A 21,452-nucleotide genomic window follows, 5' to 3' on the forward strand; every position below is an offset into this window, starting at 1 on the left:
AGAGACTGTACAATCCCTCTTAACATAATTTGGTATTTCAGGTATTAAATGATACTAGGTATCTGATATCTGGGTAATTTTGTCAGTATGGGCCATGCATTGTGTGAACTCAGAATGACTCAATAATTAAATTGGTTCACTGTATCTTTGTTAAAGATGCGTATGGCAGCATCTTTGTAGTCACAAATGAAATATAAGTATGTATCAGTATGTCACAAAGAATGCCACAAAGGCTTCTTGATACTTCCTCACCAGGAGGAATTGTTTAACCCGTCTGCCCTTAGACATTTCAGGAGCAATTATCCCCAGTCGGACCAGATAGAGCCTTCCAGTAACATCATGGAAAGGCAAGGCGTTTTCATGAGGGGACGATGCACTCAGTAAAACTACATGGTTTTCAAGAAAGACCACATCATACACCTCTTGTAATGTGTAAAGAGCCCGGGACACTCAAGAGAAGGGTCCTGACCATGCTGCTAATTAGAAAACCTTCTTCTGAATCTCTGAAATTTCATCAAACCTGCCAGTCTTTGCTCCCACACTCATGAGAGTGACCTACAAATACAACTGGGAAGAGAGGGGGAAAATACTTCTCATGTTATCATGAACATCAGTTCAGTATTTTAAAAATAATACCAAAATCCTGGCAGACTTTGCACTGACTTTCAAGTTTTCTCATTTACTATCTGTGGGGTTTTATGTCTGTACGTGAATCCTGCAAACATGCATTTAATACATATTGCACATGTGTACATCCACATGTGAGCAGAGCCAGGAAGATCCACAGAAGCAGAGATTTGCATTCACTTTACCATATTCATTTAATTTTCCGGAGTTTACTGGAGAAAACAAGGTTTTTTGCTAATGGAACTGCAGTTATACATAGGGAAAATGAAGTTATCTTTCTAGTCTTTATCATCGCCTATAATGAAACAATTTCAGTAATGTTCATGTCAGTGGATTGTTGGTGATGGTACATCCTTCAGAAAGAATACAAATAGACTTCACTGACCCTGGAGTGCTGAGAGTAACATGAAACTTACTCTGACTTGTAAACTGAGCAAACATGACATGGAGGTCACAGAATAAGGGCATATATGCATCTTTCAGCCCTTGTTTTGACAAAGTGACTTTTTTCTCCAGAGGGACATTTCTGCCATTTCTTTCCAGCATGTTTCACCTTTCACTGGCTATTAATCCCAGTATGCCTTAACTGCAAATTGTGATTCCCACCTATAAGCTCATGGGAGTTAATTCTTAAATTCTTTTCATCGTTTATTTGAGGCCACAGAGTTAGCACTCACAAGATCTAAGAAAATAAGGATATGGAAAACAACAAATTGAGTTTAAATCAAATGTAACAAGTTATAAATATTAGAACAAAGAGTATTATTAAAATTCACATTCATTAATGAAAAAATTTTATTACTAGCGGCTTTAAGAAATCAGGGTAGACCTTAACATTTTTTTAAACCTGTGCATTTTCTAATATTCTATGCAATATTTTTCCAGCTTTAGTAAGATAGCTTCCCTCTGTCTGATGCCATCTAACATTTATATAGACATCAGTTTCAAGCAGAATTTTCAGAACTTTATGAACTGGATCAACAAAGGAAGTTTTGCTAAAAGTGAAATTATTCAGAATATTCTTACTTTTCTGAATGTGAAACATCTTTGTGAAACATCTTTGATACAGGTGTGGATAGCATCCCAGCACAGAATACTTCAAAATAAGGGTATCAGCACAGCAACTAGCACCTTTATTCAATGCAGTAGAACAACTGTGGATGGGGTTTAGCCCCTTCATCGTGTTAGCTAACTGGTAAAGCACTATTAGCAGTTTTCAAGTGTGTATGGTAAAGGATACAGAAATTCTTATCCCTGCTTTGCAGATGGGAAAATGGGACCTGTCAAAGATGACTATAGACCCACCTGGGAACCCACCCTCCTGAATCTGTGTTCAACTAGGCCATCAAATTTGATGACAACAGTAATGGCTGCTTATGTGAACAAATGCAATGGGCTTGTTTGTCTTTGTTGTGTAGGTTATTAGGTCAGTGATGCCAGTTCCAAGTTTGGAAAAAGCAAAATGTCAGGCTAGGCCAGGAAGCAGAGGGGCTAATTTCTTCTTTTTCACAGTGCTGAAGAGAAATGTGTAAGGTGTAATAACCAAACTCCATGTCAAGGACAATTTGATGGTCCAGCTATGTGTTTTCCCATGGTGAGACTCTTGAAGAGACTTCAGGGGGGAGAACAGCAGCATTTTGTAGCTTCTAAGTATTGTCTGGGTTTTGTTTTTTCTCAACAGAGCTACAGTGAACCTGTTGATGTTAAAGCCTCCCCGCAACCTCAGATGATGAATTCAAAGCAGTCGGTGTTTCATGGGCCAGCCCAGGCTCACTCTGCACTGTACCTCAGTTCCCACTACCACCAACAACCAGGAATGAATCCTCACATCACTGCCATGCATGCCAATATCCCCAGGAACATAGCACCCAAGCCCAACAACCAAATGCCAGTGACTGTTTCCATAGCAAACATGGCTGTGTCCCCACCGCCACCTCTTCAGATCAGCCCCCCTCTGCACCAGCACCTCAACATCCAGCAACACCAGCCGATTTCAATGCAGCAGTCCCTTGGAAACCAGCTACCAATGCAGGTCCAGTCTGCTTTACATTCACCTACAATGCAGCAAGTAAGTTTGAGCTTTTCAGTTGTCTGAAATGGGGGTGGTGGAGGGGGGGTGAGAAAAAAAAAGTCATCCAGAAGTTGACATAGTGAGGAAGATTTAGAGCCATGGATTAGCTTTAATTTTGAAGAGTTCCAAAACCATGGTAGTCTAGTCTGAGGACTTAGTCTTTCAAAGACAAGAACAAATGCATGAGTTTACCTAGATGATGGGGAACTTCAGTGGAACTGTTTGTGCTAGCAATGATGTTCATCACATGCCTCTGAACACTAGCCCTGGCTCCTCCGCCAGATTCAGGAGTCATCCTTTAAATAGAAGTGTGTCCGTAGATCCATCTACAAACCTGGGAGTACCCTGAAATATAGGTGAAATGTTAAGTCTTCAGGAGGCATATTTTACAAGAAAAAGGCAAGCATGTCTAGAAAAATATATGATCGTGGCATGTGCTGTTATCCTTGTGCTGACCGTGACATGGAACAGTCAGAGGTAACATGAAGCAACATGGGTTGTGATAAACCTGCTAGATTAAGTGAACTCAAGTACGTTACTTTATGCTGCATTCATAACTTCATTTTGCTAGATAGAAGTATCTTTTTTTTTTTTTTACTGGAAATAAGCAGGCTGTCCCCACTATCCCAATATGGTGGCTTATTTGTATCTTTTTTTTTTTTTTTTTACTGGAAATAAGCGGGCTGTCCCCACTATCCCAATATGGTGGCTTATTTTTTTTTTCATTCTCAGTGTTTTAGATAATCAATTCTCAATACATTTCCTAGGAGTTCTGAATGAATGCAGGCCAACCATAATATTGTGGCTTTTGGGCCCAGGCCTATGGGTTGGGCCCAGGGTTAGAGCAGATTAACTCTGCTGATTTCACGAGAGAAAATTTCCTTTTGCATTGGATGAGATCTGACTATCAATAATAAGATCTTGCTTTGCAAAGAAGCAGTAGAATGAAAAGTTTTTGCATGGAGTTGCAAGAATCTACAAAATTTGTTTACAAAAAAGGTGTCAGTTCTGGTTGATAATACATAGCCATGAACTTGCTGCAGGTTTTGAATATCTTTGTAAATTCACCTTTGCTAACAAGGCGTTTGCATTTGCTTTCCAAGTCGGAAACATTTCAACTCGAGATTGGTCTTTAGAGGTGTGAATACCTGAACACAGAACATAGCTTCTAGCTGGGAGAACAACTTAACAGGGAAAGAAATTTTCCAAAGCAGGACAAAAAAAAAAAGAACAGTTGAAAGAAATCTGGACTGATAAACTTAGTTGTTGAGAAGGTAAACCAAGGTGTGCTCAGGATGATCTGGATTTTTTTCCAAGACTTTTTTCTTAGTCTCAAGAGTGATTTGAAGTAATCAGACAGGAAGGAAAATTTGTAAAGTGTTTACAATTTTTTCCTAGTCCAGTTTATTTTTCACGATCTGAGTGAACAGACTCAACAGACTTATCACCACACAAATGTGGAGTCTTTTACTGCCGTGTATTCCTGAAGGTTTTTCTATTAGTCCTGGTGTGAGTGTCCTGGGAGAGCCTATGATCAAGTCTCGGAGAAAATCAGGAGTTAGCCCCAAGCCTGGGCAGCAAGAATTAGCGAGGGCATGTCAGGTAAGCCAGGAGGGTCTGTCTGGAGATCCTAAGCCTGATGCAATCTTGGTTGAACCTGAAGGCTGAGAGACAAAGCAATGGACAGAGTCTCAATGCAATAGCCTGGTTCATTTACCAAACATGAAAAATTACATCTGCCACAGATGTTGAGATTGTATAGTTACATTTCAGGAAGTTTTTATTGCAAAGTGTTTCTGTCTACCAGGTTCAGATTGTTTGCCGAGTTCAGTGTCACTTGTACGTTACTTGTCCAATGCAGAGCTATAGAAGATCAAACCCCTTATATCTTTTCCAGAATCATTGATAGGCATAATTTACTGAACAGATTTGAAAATCTGGATTTATTTATTGAATTAATAATACAGTAAAGGCTAGCAAAAGGTATCATGCAGGTTTTAGATACTTACATGTGTATACATACAACATCATCATTATTGTGTGAATCCAAACGCTTAGGGATTATTCCAAACCATTAAATACGACAAAAAAAAAAGGTAAGATAATATGAATCTTCTGATGTTTTACCAAGTTGCACACTTGTAGTGTATGGTATGCACGTTAATGGCTTGAGAGTACTTTTCACTCATCTGTGAGATGTGTGGCATGCAGCTGAGTTATTTCTAGACTGAGAGCAAACACAGAGCACTAGGTTGTAGAAAACAGGTGTCTAGAAGTCATTATGTAGACCTGTACCATGATGAGTCTTTTGCTTTACTGAGTACAAGTACAGTAAAGTAAAAAATGCTGCACCTCTGTGTTCCTGCTCTCTGTTGTTAAACTCATGAAAGATAATTAAATACTTTTTACCAACTCATATTGCTTAGTCAGAAAGGCTGATACTTATAATGAAGATACCATGGTGAGATATTTCTGAGCTTCACTCGAGGTGACAGGTGCTTATTGCCTGTTGAAATGCTACATTGCCAATCTTAACTACATTTCTCTTTAAGCACTGTGGAACATCTACAAGCCAGTTTATATTTCTCACGCTCATGATTTTATTTCAAAATAATACAACTTCTGAGCTCTGGAAAATTATGTAATTTCACTTAGGAATATTTGTAGGGGTTTTTTTTGTTTTGTTGGTTTTTTTTTTTAGCATACAACAGTTTACACAGTTTGCAAATTGAGTTTAAATATAGAATCCATTTCCTTTAAAGAGTGATGCTGGCAAAGACAAAGCAGAAAGTATCCTAAACTAACTACACCATGATTTGCCATGCCAGAGCAGAAGAGTGGTGTCCTGTCTAGTCTCTTAGGTATACTCAAGAAATGTTAGAAAACACCATCCCCAGCATTTTGTACTGCACAGAGAACGGGCTGGCCACCAGGAGGCATGTAGCGTGAATTCAAGATACTACAACTTGGAAGTAAAGGCCTCCTTCTGACTCAGTTGTCAAAAGACTGCTCTCCCCTCTGCTTGAAATTGAGCAAGCGCTCTGATGATCACAGAGCATCCTAAGGAGGAAAAGACATAGTGGGGGAAAAAGCAAGCCCTCCAAATGGTGACAGCACCACAGAGTCATGGAATCATAGAATCACAGAATCATAGAACACCAGATTAGAAGGGACCTCAAGGATCATCTGGTCCAACTTCTCTAGGCAAGAGCACAGTCTAAACAAAATGTCCCAGCACCCTGTCCGGCTGCATCTTGAAAGTGTCCAGTGTGGTGGAGTCAACCACTCCCCTGGGGAGATTATTCCAATGGTTGACTGTTCTCATAGTGAGAACTTTTCCTCTCATGTTCAGTCAGAATCTTCTCAGAATTAACTTGTACCCTGAGAAGATTCCGATGGGCACTACTGAGTCAACAGCAATGAGGACCAACAAGAAGCATAGCACCACCCTGTATGTCTGGCCCATGGTGAGAAGGGAGGGAGGACCCTGGATATGAGGTTCAGTCCTCAGCAGCATGGCGCAGACCACTCCGCCTCATAAAAAGACAGCCAAGAAGAATGGGAAAATATGTAGTCTGACAAAGCAGAAGCAATAGTTGCATTGAATTCAACTTTTTTTCAGTTCCACTACCCTCAGCTGTTTGATTTCCTCCATGCTAAAGGTGTGGCCACCCTAAGACTTTTCCAAAGACTCCAGCAGGTATCAACTTATGTAAGGAGTAAGGCAGACACTAATTAACATCCCACTCCCTACAGCATGACTTGCAACAGAAGACATCTTCCTTTTCAGAAACATCACCACCACTCATACCATACAGGCTAATACACTTTAAGAAGAAATGAGGTAAATTTTCTCATGTTACACTGCAGTGTGAAGCTTAATAGGCAAGAGAGGAATAAGCTTGTCAACAGCTTCCTAGCAGCCTTCTACCACAAGCGTTCTCAGACTTACCTGGATGGGCACCACCATTGCAGACAGACAGCTTGTGCTGTAGACATGTTAGTAGCAGCCGTCACAGATCCCACCAATGGTGGGTTCTTACTTTTTTCCCTTTTTCCCCCAACATCCAGCTTTGAAATAGTTCATGGCTTACTAGTGTGATGCTCAACAGTAGCAGACTCCAGGAATCCCTGCTGTCCACAGATCCCCTGCTTTAACACTGTGGCTCTGGGAGATTTGGTCACTCCTTTTCTCCAGGAGAGGGAGAATAGTTTCTTATCAAAGACTGTCTTGTAGTATGTCTGAAGGACTGCCAACTCCAAGAAAAGATCCAGATTTCAGTCCTGGCAGGCAGGAACACAGTTCTGCAAAACCACTGTGCATGAAATCCACAAACTCTTCTGTGCATAACTTTGAGGAGGGATGGATAAGAAGTGCTGTCCTGGGAAGAGAGTTCTGCCCCCACTGCTGCCAGGACAATGAGGTGATCTTTGTCAGCGCCTCGGGGAACCACATGTCCTCCTCCACTTCCAGCGGCCCTTGCCTGTACGTGTGCAGCTACCAAACCAAGAGAGACTGCCAGCTGGAGAAGGGCAATCTCCTCCAGGAGTCCACAGAAACTACAGAACATCAAGAAGATCAGAAGTGTTGGTAGCCAAAAGTCCTCAGTGACTGCACAATTTCTGTTCTTTTGAAAAATCAATTAATTCTGTGGAGCATGCAGCTGATGCAATGCATCCAAATTGTTCTGTAATGCACAAGGCAAAGTAAAATTTAGGTATTAGCATTTTGGTCATATGCCTAGCATTAGTAAATATTTTTTAATTTCTTTTAAACAATCTTCTCTAGTTTCAGTTATCTAAATATTTTTTGTAACTTCTGCAAAGTAGACTATTTTGTCTATTCCTTTTTGTTCCAAAACAGCTAATGAATAAATTAAATGATAGGCATTACTTTGGGGTGCTCGTTTACAGTGTTAATCCTTTTACACTGTAAAAAATGACCATTTAGTTCTGTTCTCATACTTAGATTTAAATAGATCTTGATTTGGATGATATTTAACTTCTAATTCTGAAATATACTATATTTTTCTTGAATAATATTAACAGGAGCTGTGGTAAAGTTTTACTTTGTTAAAGTCTAAATCCACTGCATGGCAGTTTTTCTGTCATCTGCTTTAGACACACTGGAAGAATCTCAGTAGATTAGACGAGTGTGATGTTTCTTTCATTAAATGCTCATGTGAGCATCTTACCACTTTATTATTTTTTAACTGATACAGAGTTGCTTCTCTCCAGTCTGTTTCTTGGGCTTGACATGATATTTAATTTTTACTTGGTTGGAATCAGGTGATCTGAATCTTAACTGTTGTTACTCAAATCAGCACAGTTTCTCCAAAATTCAGGCTAGAATGGTGTCTGAAGCTGCAACCTGTTTTCCCTTACAAACTCATTCTTCCCTTTCCCTAAAGACACTTGTGCTTCGCTCTGAACATGCCCCCCTCTCCAGCCTGTTGTACTGTGCTCTTTTGTGTGGACTGTGATGAGACCAAGGATTCACTCCTCCCAAATATGCCCAGTCCTTGTTGAGGAAGCCTTTTAAGTAGCCCTACTGGAAGCATCTCCTTCCCTGCTTAAAATCCTTCACCCAAACACTGGGTGGGATGGTGAGTCCCATTAAAATCTCTGTCCCACTTCGGTTCCAAAGTAGAGCAAGCAAAACTCGATTCTTAATGTCTAGTAACCATGGCTGCAAGTGTGTGCATAACAAAGAAGCAGAAGATTAATGTATGTCACATTTTATTTTTTATTTTTTTAAATAATAACTCATTTCAGTCTACTTTTAGGTATTTCTTTTCCTTTGGAAAATAAATGTATACAGCAAGATGATTGCATAGCCTGCCAAAAATAATAGCCTCATTTTTTCTGGTATATATTATATACAGTAAACTCAGGGACCTGCTGTATTTGTCCAGATTTCTTCTCCTTTTTTGTGACGCTTTGTCTTCGAATGAGGTCAAGAGAAAGAAAAATCATTAATATCTGTCAACTTCCTTTATAACCTTAAGGAAAAATCTTTGTATGATATCACACAGACAGATTTTCAATTTCCTTGTGTAATAAACAGATGCTTTAGGATTTGGATGTAATTTAAAGGTTTAAAATATCACATTGAGATTGATGAATAAATCAGCTGTGAAGACAAAAACATTGATGCCTGTTGAAAATACCTCTCCAGACAGGCAGGAAATGAAATTAGTTCCCAGTAAAGTGTGGAGATGAGGATCACTGTTTAGTTCTGCTGCAGGCTTTTTAGGACTTGCTACAGTGGCACAACGAAACTGCTAGGGCTACAGAAATCTAATTAAAGAGCAAATGTCCCTCCTGACATCGAATTAATCTTTATCAAGTTCCCTATTTTTATTTCAATCTGGAACAAGAAAATTAAATTTAAAATTCTAGGCATGTTGCAAAACAGTTGGCGATTTTCTCTTGAGCATTACAATGCAAAAACTTTCAGCATTGTTTAATTAGACCTCGAAGCATTCATTTTCTGAGCACTTTTATTTCATCATTGTTTGTTAAGGGCTTACATAAATAATACACAAATATTCACTACACGCCTGGTACAAGGCTGTGTCCCTCTGTTGTACAGATCTATATTTCCAGAGTTTTTTTCTGTTGATGAAAAAGCTGAAGTAATTATTGTTTACATTTTAAGCATCCCCATACTTTATCGGTCCTTCATGTTGAGTTCAGGTTTCTTAAATTACTTTGCCTTAACAAGCATGCTTTCTAACACCCACGTTATTACTTCTTCTGCTGGTATTCCCATAGCCCTCCACCAGGCTCCATGCTGGCCAGTGCTGGGTGCTGCCTCTCAGCAGCTCAGACCACGTCTGCAGAGCCTGGAGCACCATGTTAAAATTTATCACGTGAGCACGTCCAAAGAAACAGGCCCCAATCCCAGGCATTTATAAACTAAACAGACTGGCCAGGTGCAAGATGAAAGTGGTGTTACCCTTTATTCTGCAGATAGGAGAATTAAGTTTGGATCCATGGTCTCGACCTTAACATCAAGAGGCATCAATGCAGTCCAAGCACAAATGCACGCATGTGTCGCTGGAAGAAAGCCAAAGCCATTTGGCTGTGGTCACACAGCAAACCTGAGCAAATACGAGAATAAGTCCCCACCCAGTTCCAAGCTGGCATTTAAGCTGCAGGCCCATCCTCCTGTATCTAAGCTATTTATTTGTCCTAAGTCCAGAAGAAATGGAATGGATATTGCACTGACGGTCACTTCCTCTCATTTGGGGAACTGTCCTCTTCTTGCTGAGGCTTGAGTCTCTGTGCCTGCTCACTTGCATGCTTTGCTACAGCACTGCTGGAGCTACGGAGCCCATATAGTGGTTTTCTTGTGTATATAATGGTTTCATGAAGACCAACAAGAGATGGCTCAGGGGGTTTGCTACCGAAGGTAAACCTGAGTGCCTGAGGGTAGGATGTTTCTGTGGCTAGTTTCCTCTTACAGCTAAATTAGAAAGGCCTTACGGGTGGTGTTTTGTAGAACGATGATGACGGTGATATTCAAAACCAATTTTTTTGCCTTCTAATTACACGTAACTCCAATTAAAGTCATCGGGAAGTCTGCTCAATTACAGTTTCCTTTGGATTCATTGCAGGCATGGGGGTTGTTTATGCAGCTTGACATGCAGTTTTAGAGTCTGGTGAAAAGGCTGTGTACAGAGCACAGGGGTTACAGTCCCCACGGGTGGGTTTTATTTTACCTTATTAGCAGGGCACTATATGTTACATGACAACTAGATGCTGAATTCATCTCGTGAACTTGCCCACTACTAATGGTCTGTTTCTTGGAGTCATCATGGACAAAATGAGGCTTCAGAGAGCATTTAAGGTACTGAGGTGTGAGTTGGGATATTCTCCATATGGAAGAGCTTATGGAAGAAGGTTGCGCTCACTTACAGCCTGGGCGAGGATCTGCAGTCAGGATGGCTGGAGCGAGGTGACGGTGTGCACGAGAGGCACGGCAGGGCAGAACACCTGCGGGACCTGCAGGGGAGATCTGGAGTATAATGCGCCAAGAAAGAGGGCTGTGAAGAAGGAAGTGGCGTGTTGTATTTGAAGGAAGCTCTTTTCTGGGGATGAAGGGAGCCAGGGGGGAACTGAGAGTACTCATTTATCTCAATGAAAGGTAGCGTGGCTGAGTTGTTAAACTCCCAGAAAACAAAAAAAGCCCTTCCCTAAATTGCTGTCTTAATGAAGGCTGGATATGAATATGAAGCGATCACACATAATCCACTAGAATTTAAAACTAAAAGCCATGAGCTTTAATCCTATCTATTCTGTATGTGGACTTTGGCTGGAAGGAGAGGATTTTCAAACTAGGTATCCTGGTTCAAGTTCAGTTTCTGGTTTAGCAGCTACACATCCAGTTAACTTGAGTGGGAATTGCATGCGCTTGCCCCAGGAAGGAGTTTGGTCTGGTTTTTTTTCAGCAGACGTCGATTGCTTTTGTACAGCATTCCCATAGTTTTGCGCAGTGTAGTTCTTCTAACTTTACAGGAACATGATGTACATTTATACAGGGTGAACCAGATACACTAGCCTTGAAATTTCAATTGTTCTCCTGGCTTGAAACACAGCATTTAAACATTCTGGTGTATCAAAAGAGCTAAAAATTATTATGACTTTTCATATGACATATTTCAGGGAGCAGGTTAGATGTCTCTTTGTAACTACCACTTTTTTTTTTCTTGTCTTCTTGGTTTCAAAAAGCAAGTTATTCTGTGCTACTTTCACTACATTAGTCCAACAACTGTTAAAAAGCTTTGCTTGAATTTCTGTTTAGTTGAGAGAGAAGTACAAATAAAAGAAGCAGCAGATGGTCCCTTTGTGACTGAATGAAGAAAAAGGGTTTTGAGAACAATATGTGAATAGGTGTAGTCTAATAAAACAGTCAGCCACCTGCTGCCTACATCCTTCAAAAAGATTCTGTTGCATATTCTGGGCATTAACGACTTGTGTGTGTCCTTACGTTTAATTTAAATGGAAGCTCTAAGGAGCAAACAGACCTCTTTGCCCCAGTGCTGATTGAGTTGTTCTCTTGGTTTTGAATTGTTTCTGCTCCGTCCCTTTTGGTTCCATCCTGTGACTGTGTAATAGCTAACAACGATTTAGCAGAGTTTCATTTCTCAAACCAAGGAAAGATCTTAAAACTTAGAAAGCACTTACACATTTTTTCCTATTTTAATTTCGATAACCTAAAGTACACCTCGAAAAGAGGCATTGTACCATTTCACAGTACACACAGTTTGGGGTTTTTTTTTTAATGTGCCCAACCTGTTGCTGGGTTTCCCTACAACCTACATCGTAATGTACTTGCTTTCTTCTCTAGGGATTTACTCTTCAGCCTGATTATCAGAATATCATCAATCCAACATCAACAGCTGCACAAGTTGTTACCCAAGCAATGGAGTATGTTCGTTCAGGGTGCAGAAATCCTCCAGCACAGACTGTGGACTGGAATAATGACTACTGCAGTAATGGGTAAGCAGCCAGTGAATGCCACCTTGTGTTGAGCAACATTCATGACACAAGTATCTGACAGAGCATTTGGAAGCGGCTTTTTTGCCTGTTTCCCTGCAGTATTTCAGAAGCGCATCTGTGGCAGTACCGTATTTATGCAGCAGTTAGGCTGTTATGGGAGAACAAGTTTTCAATACATACATTTATTAGAAATTGTCACCTTATCACAGCACAAACACTTTGGTCTTAGAGAACTTCCACTCCTTAGAAACTCAGAACTGAAATCTTAGGGAGAAGGTGTAGGAAAGAAGTGTTAAGATCACTACCTCCTCCTTGAGTGGCAAATGGCGTGAACTATTTTCTCCAAGTACTTCATTGCTGAGGAGAGGTTGCTGCCAGTGAAAACAACTAGTTTGGGTCATGAAAACCCACATCAGTGAGATGCAGGGGTGATGCATGGGATACAAGATACATGGAAGGGAATGGCATGAAGATCACATGACTGTAACCAGAAACAAAACACCGTACCTGTAGGAGCTCTGTGCCCCTACCATAAGGTTAGTAGCCTCTTCAAACCCTCAGCTCCTCTGCAGTGTGGTTTTTGTGGAGCCATGTTACTGTCCCAGGAACTGCCTGGAAACATTTAAGACTCTGAGCAGAAGGTATCTTTTGAGTTTTAAATGATCCATGTTGTGCCTTGTGAACCTGCCCACCAGCCTGACCTTGGCATGAAATCCCCAAGGCAGAGGCAGATAACAGCTCTTGGTTGCTACCAAAGCACCAAATCCAGCCCAGACAAATGAACACAAAGCAGAACTAAAGAGCAGTTTCACCCTTTACATTTACTCAAACTGAGAATTTCACTTGCATTATTGGTTTAAACTATTTCTGGAACTCAGACTTGAACTGAACAAAAATCTTTTTTTGGTTACTAGTTCAGAGTAACACCTTGACTAGAACCTGCTGACACAGAGGCAGACTTTAACCAGGCTGCACAGCAGCATCACTTTGCCCCATACCTATCACTGCTGCCCCGTGACTTGCCCACTTGTCCAGCAGAGCAGTCTCACTTCTGTGCTGTACCACCATAATGTCTTGATCTGTGCTGCAGGGCCTTGCAGGAGCCTACCCAGCTCCCAGAATTTTACACCCAATTACACTGAGCTCTGAATAAACTGTCCGCTGTCAAACAGGCCGTAGCCACCTGTGGCTTTGACTCCTGGTCTCTTCTGGAAAAAAGCAGTGTGCGATCATTGCCAGCAGTGCCCTCCAGGTGCCCACTGGGCATAACTTTCCATCAGCAGAAGCTTTCTCTGAGCAGACCCTGTACATACCATCCGTAGATATGCCTTTGTGAATCTGTGTGCATGGATTTAAGCTCTCTCTGCTATAGCGTAGCATGGCAGTGTAGTGTAGCTTGCTTTGTGCCACTCCCAGACTCCAAACCAAGTAAGCTGTAAAGCTGTGGAAGAGCAGAACTGGTGCCTGTGTTTGGCAAGGAAGCAGGACATTGAGCGTTAAGGCTCCCTCACAGAAAATCTTTGCAGTGTGAACCACACCCCATCAGCGATGCTTCTTCTGCTTTAAATGATGCATTTTTTTCTGACTTCTAAAGACTGTTCCAAATTAGAAACTGTTAAATTACTGCTGAAACCCAGCAAGAACTGAATGTAGAAGTGTGCTAGACCCAGTGCATTGGTGGAAGGCCTCCTGGAGAGCCTGGTCTCCAGTAAAGAGCTGGTCTAGTTGGCTCTGCCAGAACCTTCTGGTGTTCCCTTGTGTGTGCTTACCTGAACCTGCCAACGCAACACATTTTGGCTATGTCTGTACTATTAAATAAAATAGGCCAGGGATACCAGTGGCTGGCACCCACGTTCATGTAACTGAGCTCTCTTGCACTCTTAAGAAAAGCAGCCACATCATATAAGGTGCTTATAGAGTATCATATCGTTCCAAGACCTGTGCTAAACCCTCAGCTGTACCTATGTGATTTGTGAAGAGGGATGGTCAGTGCAGGTGATCCCAAACCGGGGCTTAAACCCATGTCCCAGGCCTTGTAGTTTAGAGCCAGATGTGGTGTCCAGGTTACTACATGCCAGTAGGATTTTTCTTATTATTACCATGGTAATGCAGCTGTACTTCAGTGATATGCTTGGAATTAATGACATGCAGTAAGGTTGGGGGGGGAGGGGGTTTGGAAGAATAGGATGAAAACTTTGACAATTTTTTTAAAAAAATCACATTGGTTCTTTTTCTGTTTGAACAGGGGCATGCAGAGGGACAAAGCACTCTACCTTACCTGAAAATCTGAAACACCTCTCCTTTCCACTGAGGAATGCAGGGAAGTCTTTTCGTCATGGATTGCTTTATGCAGTCAAGGCAGTTCTGCATTTTATTAGGAAATACAAGTTGCTAAGCACTTAGGACTATTTGAGCTTGTGGGTCACCCACTCTGGAAAAAATAGTCTTGCTTCTTTCTTTTTTCTTTTTTTTTTTTTTAGCCCCCATTTTTTCTCTTTCTTTCCCCTTTCCACCCCTACTCTGAGATCCTTTAACGGACATTGCTTTTCTTCTTCCCCGAAGGAAACTTGGACCATTCAGATTTTATGTTGGTTTTTGCTGTGAAGTGCTGCGATAGTAACTGCCTTAGCAACTGTAGATGTCTCGGATAAAAGTCCTGGATTTTCCATTGGTTTTTCATAATGGGTGTTTATATGAAACTACTAAAGACTTTTTAAATGGCTTGATGTAGCAGTCATAGCAAGTTTGTAAATAGCATCTATGTTACACTCTCCTAGAGTATAAAATGTGAATGTTTTTGTAGCTAATTGTAATTGAAACTGGCTCATTCCAGTTTATTGATTTCACAACAAGGGTTAAATTGGCAAACATTCATATTTTTACTTCATTTTTAAACAACTGACTAATAGTTCTATATTTTCAAAGTATTTGGAGAAAAAAAAGTAAAATATTCCCAAATTATATTAATTAAAAATATTGGCTTTGTCTCATGAAATAAATACAAAAAACTAGGAAAAAAACCTAATGTTGATAAAGAGCAAACACATTTATTTTGTACTGCCTAAAAAATGTTTCTTTTTTTTAAAGAAAATCACTTTATGTGTACTGGTTAGTAAACGTCATCTAAGTCCTTTTATGTATAAAACTGCCAAATGCTTACCTGATATTTTATTAGATGCAGAAACAGATTGGAGACAGCTAAATTATAACCTTTACATATGGCTATGTATTATTGTTTCTTCATACTGTGTCTGTATTTAATCTTTTTTATGGAACCTGTTGCGCCTATTTATGAAATAATAAATATAGGTGTTTGTAAGTAAATTTGTTAGCATTTTAAAGAGGTTTCTTTGATGCTTTAACTTTTGCTGGCACAAATTGTTCACAATTGATGTGAATACTTTATTTAGTTTTTACAGTGACATATATAACACCAAACCTGCTTTACTGGCAGAAAATGAAGGTAACCAATACTTATTTCTGTATTTCTTTGGTTGTTAAGGGGAAAAAAAAAAAAAAAAAGAAAAAAGGTATTTTAAGTAATTCCCTTTTTGAAGCATTGTAGCAGCAATTTGCCCAAACCTAAGACTTGCACCAACAAAACTAACCGAATAAAACTGCATAATGCTGCTTCTTGAAACTTCATCAGTTTTGGTTAATTAGTCCAGTGGAATAAAAATATTACCAAATATGCTTCAGCCATTTTATTATACATGCAAAAGGTCCTACAGAGTTTTAGGGAGTGTATCACAAATACATCGTAAAGTGAAAGGTAAGTTCAACAGCCACAGGGAAAGGGACAGAAAAATCCAAAAGAAGGTATTTTGTCGATGTTTTGGATCAAGGATAGCTCTGAAGATATATTTCTGGAGGATTTCATCCCAGATGCCTGTCCAGTTAATGGAGAGTACCACTGATTTGTATTTCCTATGCGAATTAAAGAAAGCCACTCGGATAAAATACATATTATGCAATGCCATTGGTTTTTATTTAAAAGCAAAACAGAAACAAAGGTATGCTTGCTTCGGAATGATTTCAAGCAATGTACAATCGGAATCACTTGGCATGTAATAACTAATAAATAATGCAGATCAGATGTGATTACTCAAATGACTGTAGCTGAGAGCTCTAATTTTCCTGTCTTAAAACTGTTTGAGAACTCATGATTAAATTCACAGTTTATTGTTTGTCTGTTTAGTACTTTAGAAATATACCAGCACTACTAATTACCCAATGTCTTCTATTTATTATATTATAGTAAACTACATTTGCCACTCATATTAATTCTAAAGCGAGAAGATAATTACCGGGGATGAGAAAAATCAGCTTTGATTTTGACAGGCAGTTTTCCTTTTTCTTTTACGGAGAAGAACTGTGTTATCTCCATTTCTTTTAGAGCAGGTGCGCAGTCACATAAAGTTGTTGATTTCAGTATCCAAGCAGAGTTCAAAATACAAGAAAACTTTAATGTAAATAAAAAAAAAATACATCATGAATAAAATACTTATTCTGTATGAACCTCTGGCTAATTGGTGTCTCGTCATCTGTAAGAAGGGAAACCTGCAGTGTGTTTACTGGGCAGCACCTTACCCGTCCGGTGGTTTGCGTGTGGTTTTGTGTCTGGGCTCTGTTTGGATTGGACAGCTATGCTGGAAGAGCAGCAATTTTGGCCAGGGTTATACTGAAGCCACTTTGTTCCAAAGGAGAGATTCAACTTCGATGCCTAAATGTGAGGTCTTCATGTCTGACCTTGGGAAAAAGCAATGGTTGCCGGTCAAGGGCAATCTGCTGCTTGTTTTCAGCTGTGTATTGACAGATACAAATTGTCAATAGGCAGAGCCTAAAAGGTTGAGATCCTTTCGTAAGCAGGTGAAACTCCATTGGAGTTCATGAAGATATGCCCCATCCTTCGCTGAAGCGCGGTGGCTTGGTCACCACAGTAACAGGCTTACCCAAGTCACTGGTTGTAAGTCGCCATCTGTCGTAACGACGGTAATGAGAAAGCACACAGGAACGCAACAACCTACACACTGAAGCAACACAGTAACAGCAAGTAAATATGATAAAGACATCTGTCAAAGTGGTAGAAACCAAGGGTCAGAATGTCTTCCATCAACTGAAATTAATAGGGGGGTTTTAATTATTTTTATAAACATGGTAGGCAAAATGCAAAATTAGCAATATAGCCACCTGGGAAGATGTAAATCCCCCTTGCTTGCACCAAGGTAAGCAGAGGTTTTGAAGAGGAAAGGCACTTCAAATCTACTGCTGCTTTCTGAGTGCCCCGCTCCAGCAACGTGAGTTCCAGTCTCTCCATCACCAAACTCACAGAGGTTTGAGCAGAAATCCCACCCAGCTGCTGCCTCTGACCCAAAGAAGCTCTTTGAAGGTACTTGCTGTAGGACTTCTCCCCCCACATTCATCCACAAGCAGTAAGTAATGTATTCATGGGGGGCCCCAGCCATTCACAATGAAACCTAATGTATTCGTGCCCACTTCCCTCTCTCTCACCAAATACCCGTTCCTGATTCCAATGGTGTCTCTGCCAAATATTCCCTGCGAGCCTCCTCTGCAAACAGGAAACCCAGCAGTAAAAGAGCTCATTACTGGAAGGTAAAACATGCTCTTACCACCTTTCTCAACCTTCTGAGACTTCATCTCAACCTGAACTACCATCTCCCAGACTCTATCTGACTATTTCTTACCTGATCCTGTAAACATGGCAGATCCATGGAGATCTCTTTCTGTGCTTTGGGGAAACAGAGTAAGTAAAAATCCTTATTTTGCACACACTGTGAGAAGTAGCTAAAGAGCTGTATGTAACCCATACAGGAGTTATTTCCCAGAACTCCCACTGATATGTAGATACAGATATAGGTATAGATATATACAGATACGTATAGATATGGACAGAGACAGAGATATAGAGATAGATATATAAATATAGATAGATCGATAGAGAGATGGATAAATACAGAGAAACATAGATATACAACCACTGCCCTGTTAATTATTTATCTGGTGTCTTCAAGTCCTTTTGCATTTAAATAAAATATTATTTAGTGAGTCTAGCAGTGTGCTGACAGTGCTGCAGGAGGTGCTGAGCACCTCGGAGAACACGAGGTGCTTTGTGTCAGGTCTCACAGGCAGCATTTGCTTCCCTTTGCAGAGTCATGTATTTTATTATTACCCAGCAGCACATTAAATCACAACTCAAATGTAGTTCTTATTCCACCGACAAGAGGACAAGTGAGAACAATGACTTGTAACATTTCAGAGTCTGTCACAGTTACCGCCTAATTAGAGAAACCCACTAGCAAATGTGCATCTGCATGGATCCTGCGACTGTCATCATTTCACATTCTATTAAGGGCTTGCTGCGATAGACACTTTGCAAAGAAAATTTCGTTCAGGCTAATACCAAGCTGGCAAACATGTAAATTGGCTAGAAAATAAAATAGGTGAGGGGGAAAAAAAAAAGGAAAAAAAAAAGAGAGGAAGAGGAAAAGAAAAGGAAACCTTCCTATTTGGAAAACAAGCTGCTGTGTGCAAAAATCCAGAGTATACCACAGAGAAGATCCTTACCCTCTGACAATTGTGTGTTTACAACGAGTCTGAGCATAATTGCTCTGATGGGCTGTCAAGAAAAAGATTAATTTGGCAAAGATTAGTATTGACTTGCTGTTTATTAAGGCTTTTAAACAGCTGTATCTGGCAACATTCCTGTAAGTGCCTGTCATGTCTGAAAATCAGGCTCACACCCGGGTGCTTGCCAGCTGTTGCTAAACAATCTTCCCACTTTGAGCATCTTTCTCCAGGCCAAACAGCAAGAGCAAAGTATTGCCAAATGAGTCTCTCTCGTCCTGTCACTTCCCAGGGGCTGGGGGAGCTCAGATGTCAGTTGCCGGCGCGATGGCGGCGCTGATAGCAGCTACCGGCAGCGAGCAGGGTGGTTAGAGAGGTGCGACACCAACCTGTCCCCTTGCCGAGGGGAGAGGGTGCTGCTGTTAGTCACCTCGACAGCACAGAAAACCACAGCTTGCAACTGCTGCAATGCGACGGGGTTTTAAACTCCTTAGTGCCCACCGTCAAAGTTTGGTAGGGGGCAGAACTCCAGCGTGAGTTGTTCATCCCCCCCAGGCTCTGATGGATAAAGCCAACAGGCTGGGGAGGAGGTATGTGTGAAAGTACAGTAGACACCATTAATCTTTATAAAATGAGCCAACATTTTCTTCTATGATTTTTTTTTTTTCCCCCAGACTGCTGATAAACAGAAGTTGTAAAAGCCGTGCACACAAAACACCCTGGGTCAATGGAAACCTGTAAAAAGAAGGATGTCAGCTGTTATTTTTGTTACATTACTTAAAACATTTCAGCTTGCATTGTAGGCTTTAGTAGCTAGCTCAGAAACAAATAATACCAATGGAAAGGAGGATAAACGGCTGCAGCTAAACGCCAATACAAATAGCCATGTGTTACAATTAAAGTTGATTTGGCCTTTCCAATAGAAGTCTGATTTTCTGGGATTAATCTCGACCTTTTCAAGTTGCATCAGGCTGAAATAAGTTGTCAGAACAGATGTGAATTTTGTTTACAGAGAACAATCGGAATCCAGTAACCCTTAGAACATCAGCGTTTTCCAGAGCACCAGCCAGCTGAAGGGCGAGGATGGGGACGGCAGCCACCCAGCGCACACAGCAGGCAGGCAGAGGGGCCTCATCGCAATGTCCAGAGGCTGCCAGTTTAGGTCAGAAAAATTTCAAACTGGAAACAAAGTACTTTTCCCTTTAAATCTGAATTTACCAAGCGGCTTGGGGGATGCACAGCCACTTGAAAAAAAAAGATGTTAGATCAAGGATGGATACCTTTGTAAAACGCGTGTTCTTTAGCTAAGTCAAGCACATAAGCGGGCGATATTCCACGCGCCACTGTTTCACAGCAGGCTGGGCACACATTTTGTAATACAGAAGTCTCCGAAGGCTCCAAGAATCACACGTTTCAGATGCTGCTCTAAACTAGCTTTCTGAGAAGTTTTGCCTTACAATCTGCATGGCTCCAGTATTAAAAAAAAAAAAAAAAAAAGAAAGAAAAAGAAGAAAACCTCTAGTGAATATTCAGGGTTCTCACACTTTTGATACCTAGAGTTAAAAACTTCCCAGCTCTACGCACAGCATGTATGCTGACCTTGGTGCTCCCAAAGTGCCAAGTTTCAGTAGAAGTAAAAAAAAAAATCCAAAGCCTTTCCAATATGGGGGGGACGGGGAAGGACAGAGGGCCTGTTCACCTTACCAAGCTATCACAGCAGCTGCGGCAACGTAAGCCCTCTGCAGGCACAAAGCCTGCAGGTTGCTTTTGTGTTACCAGATTTCTTCACAATGAAGCACTTGGATCCACGTTTATGCCATCAGGGCAGTCATATTGTTAATGACTGAAGATGCAAGAGAGATTTTTCCTGCTGTCTATAGAGCACGGCTTAGATAGCAATATGAAGCTCCAAAGTTCATTCAGAAGCATGTCATCACTTGAATAAATAAGGCTATCTGATGCCCTAATTAGTAGAGTAAGCCTTCATGTTTTGATACCTACTCCTGCTCAGAGTTCTGAAATAATGAGCGGAGCCTCTCCACTCCTCTGGCATACAAGCATGTGTTACCTGGGTTTGTTAAAGCGATGAATATGAAAGAAGGTAAGTGATGTGCCCAGGGACACAGAGTAATTTAGAGGAAGAGTAGCTGAGATCTGAGAGTTTTCAAAAAGAGTCTTCTGCTTTAGTCATAAGTGAAGTTCAGTGACTGCAAAGCAGTGCGCAGATCCACGAGGACAGCTTTAACTCAGGTGAGATTTTACAAATAATAAATAGGAGGAGGTTTCCCGGTTTTATTTGTCTTTAGCAGTTTCCCACTTTTAAGTCATATGTGTACAGCTGAGTGCTATTTTCAAACTTAACTGTAAACTAACTTCAAAAAGATTGAAATAGCAAGAGAGGGATGCCTGAGTAATCTCTGGCCTCATGTTGCTGGAATTTTAGATTAAAATTTCAACGCTCATGAGACTGGAATTTTGACTATACTGTTCATACCCCTCAAACACCTTTATTTCTCCCTCTTTTTGCAGAATTTCTCCCTCAAACCCAGCAAAGTCCTTTGCCTGTATGACTTTCTGCATCAGATTTAACAAAGCACCGTCCATGTACGTGTACCCGCACACCAAGGAGGCTCACAGGACCCGCAAGGAGAGAGTCACGACA

At 40.8% G+C, this 21,452-nt stretch overlaps 1 protein-coding gene across 1 annotated transcript in view; it reads left to right on the forward strand.

The window, feature by feature from the left end:
- The window catches only part of TOX (thymocyte selection associated high mobility group box), a 220,863-nt gene extending 206,376 nt beyond the window's left edge, over positions 1 to 14,487 (forward strand). Inside the window, exons 7-9 of the mRNA XM_009640323.2 lie at positions 2,309 to 2,695; positions 12,054 to 12,205; positions 14,451 to 14,487. Of these exons, the coding sequence (XP_009638618.1) occupies positions 2,309 to 2,695; positions 12,054 to 12,205; positions 14,451 to 14,487 (576 nt within the window). The remainder of the gene's footprint in view (positions 1 to 2,308; positions 2,696 to 12,053; positions 12,206 to 14,450) is intronic.
- The last annotated feature ends 6,965 nt before the right edge of the window (positions 14,488 to 21,452 follow it).

Source organism: Egretta garzetta, unplaced genomic scaffold (genome assembly GCF_000687185.1).
Source record: "Egretta garzetta isolate BGI_Z169 unplaced genomic scaffold, ASM68718v1 scaffold340, whole genome shotgun sequence".
Classification (NCBI taxonomy): domain Eukaryota; kingdom Metazoa; phylum Chordata; class Aves; order Pelecaniformes; family Ardeidae; genus Egretta; species Egretta garzetta.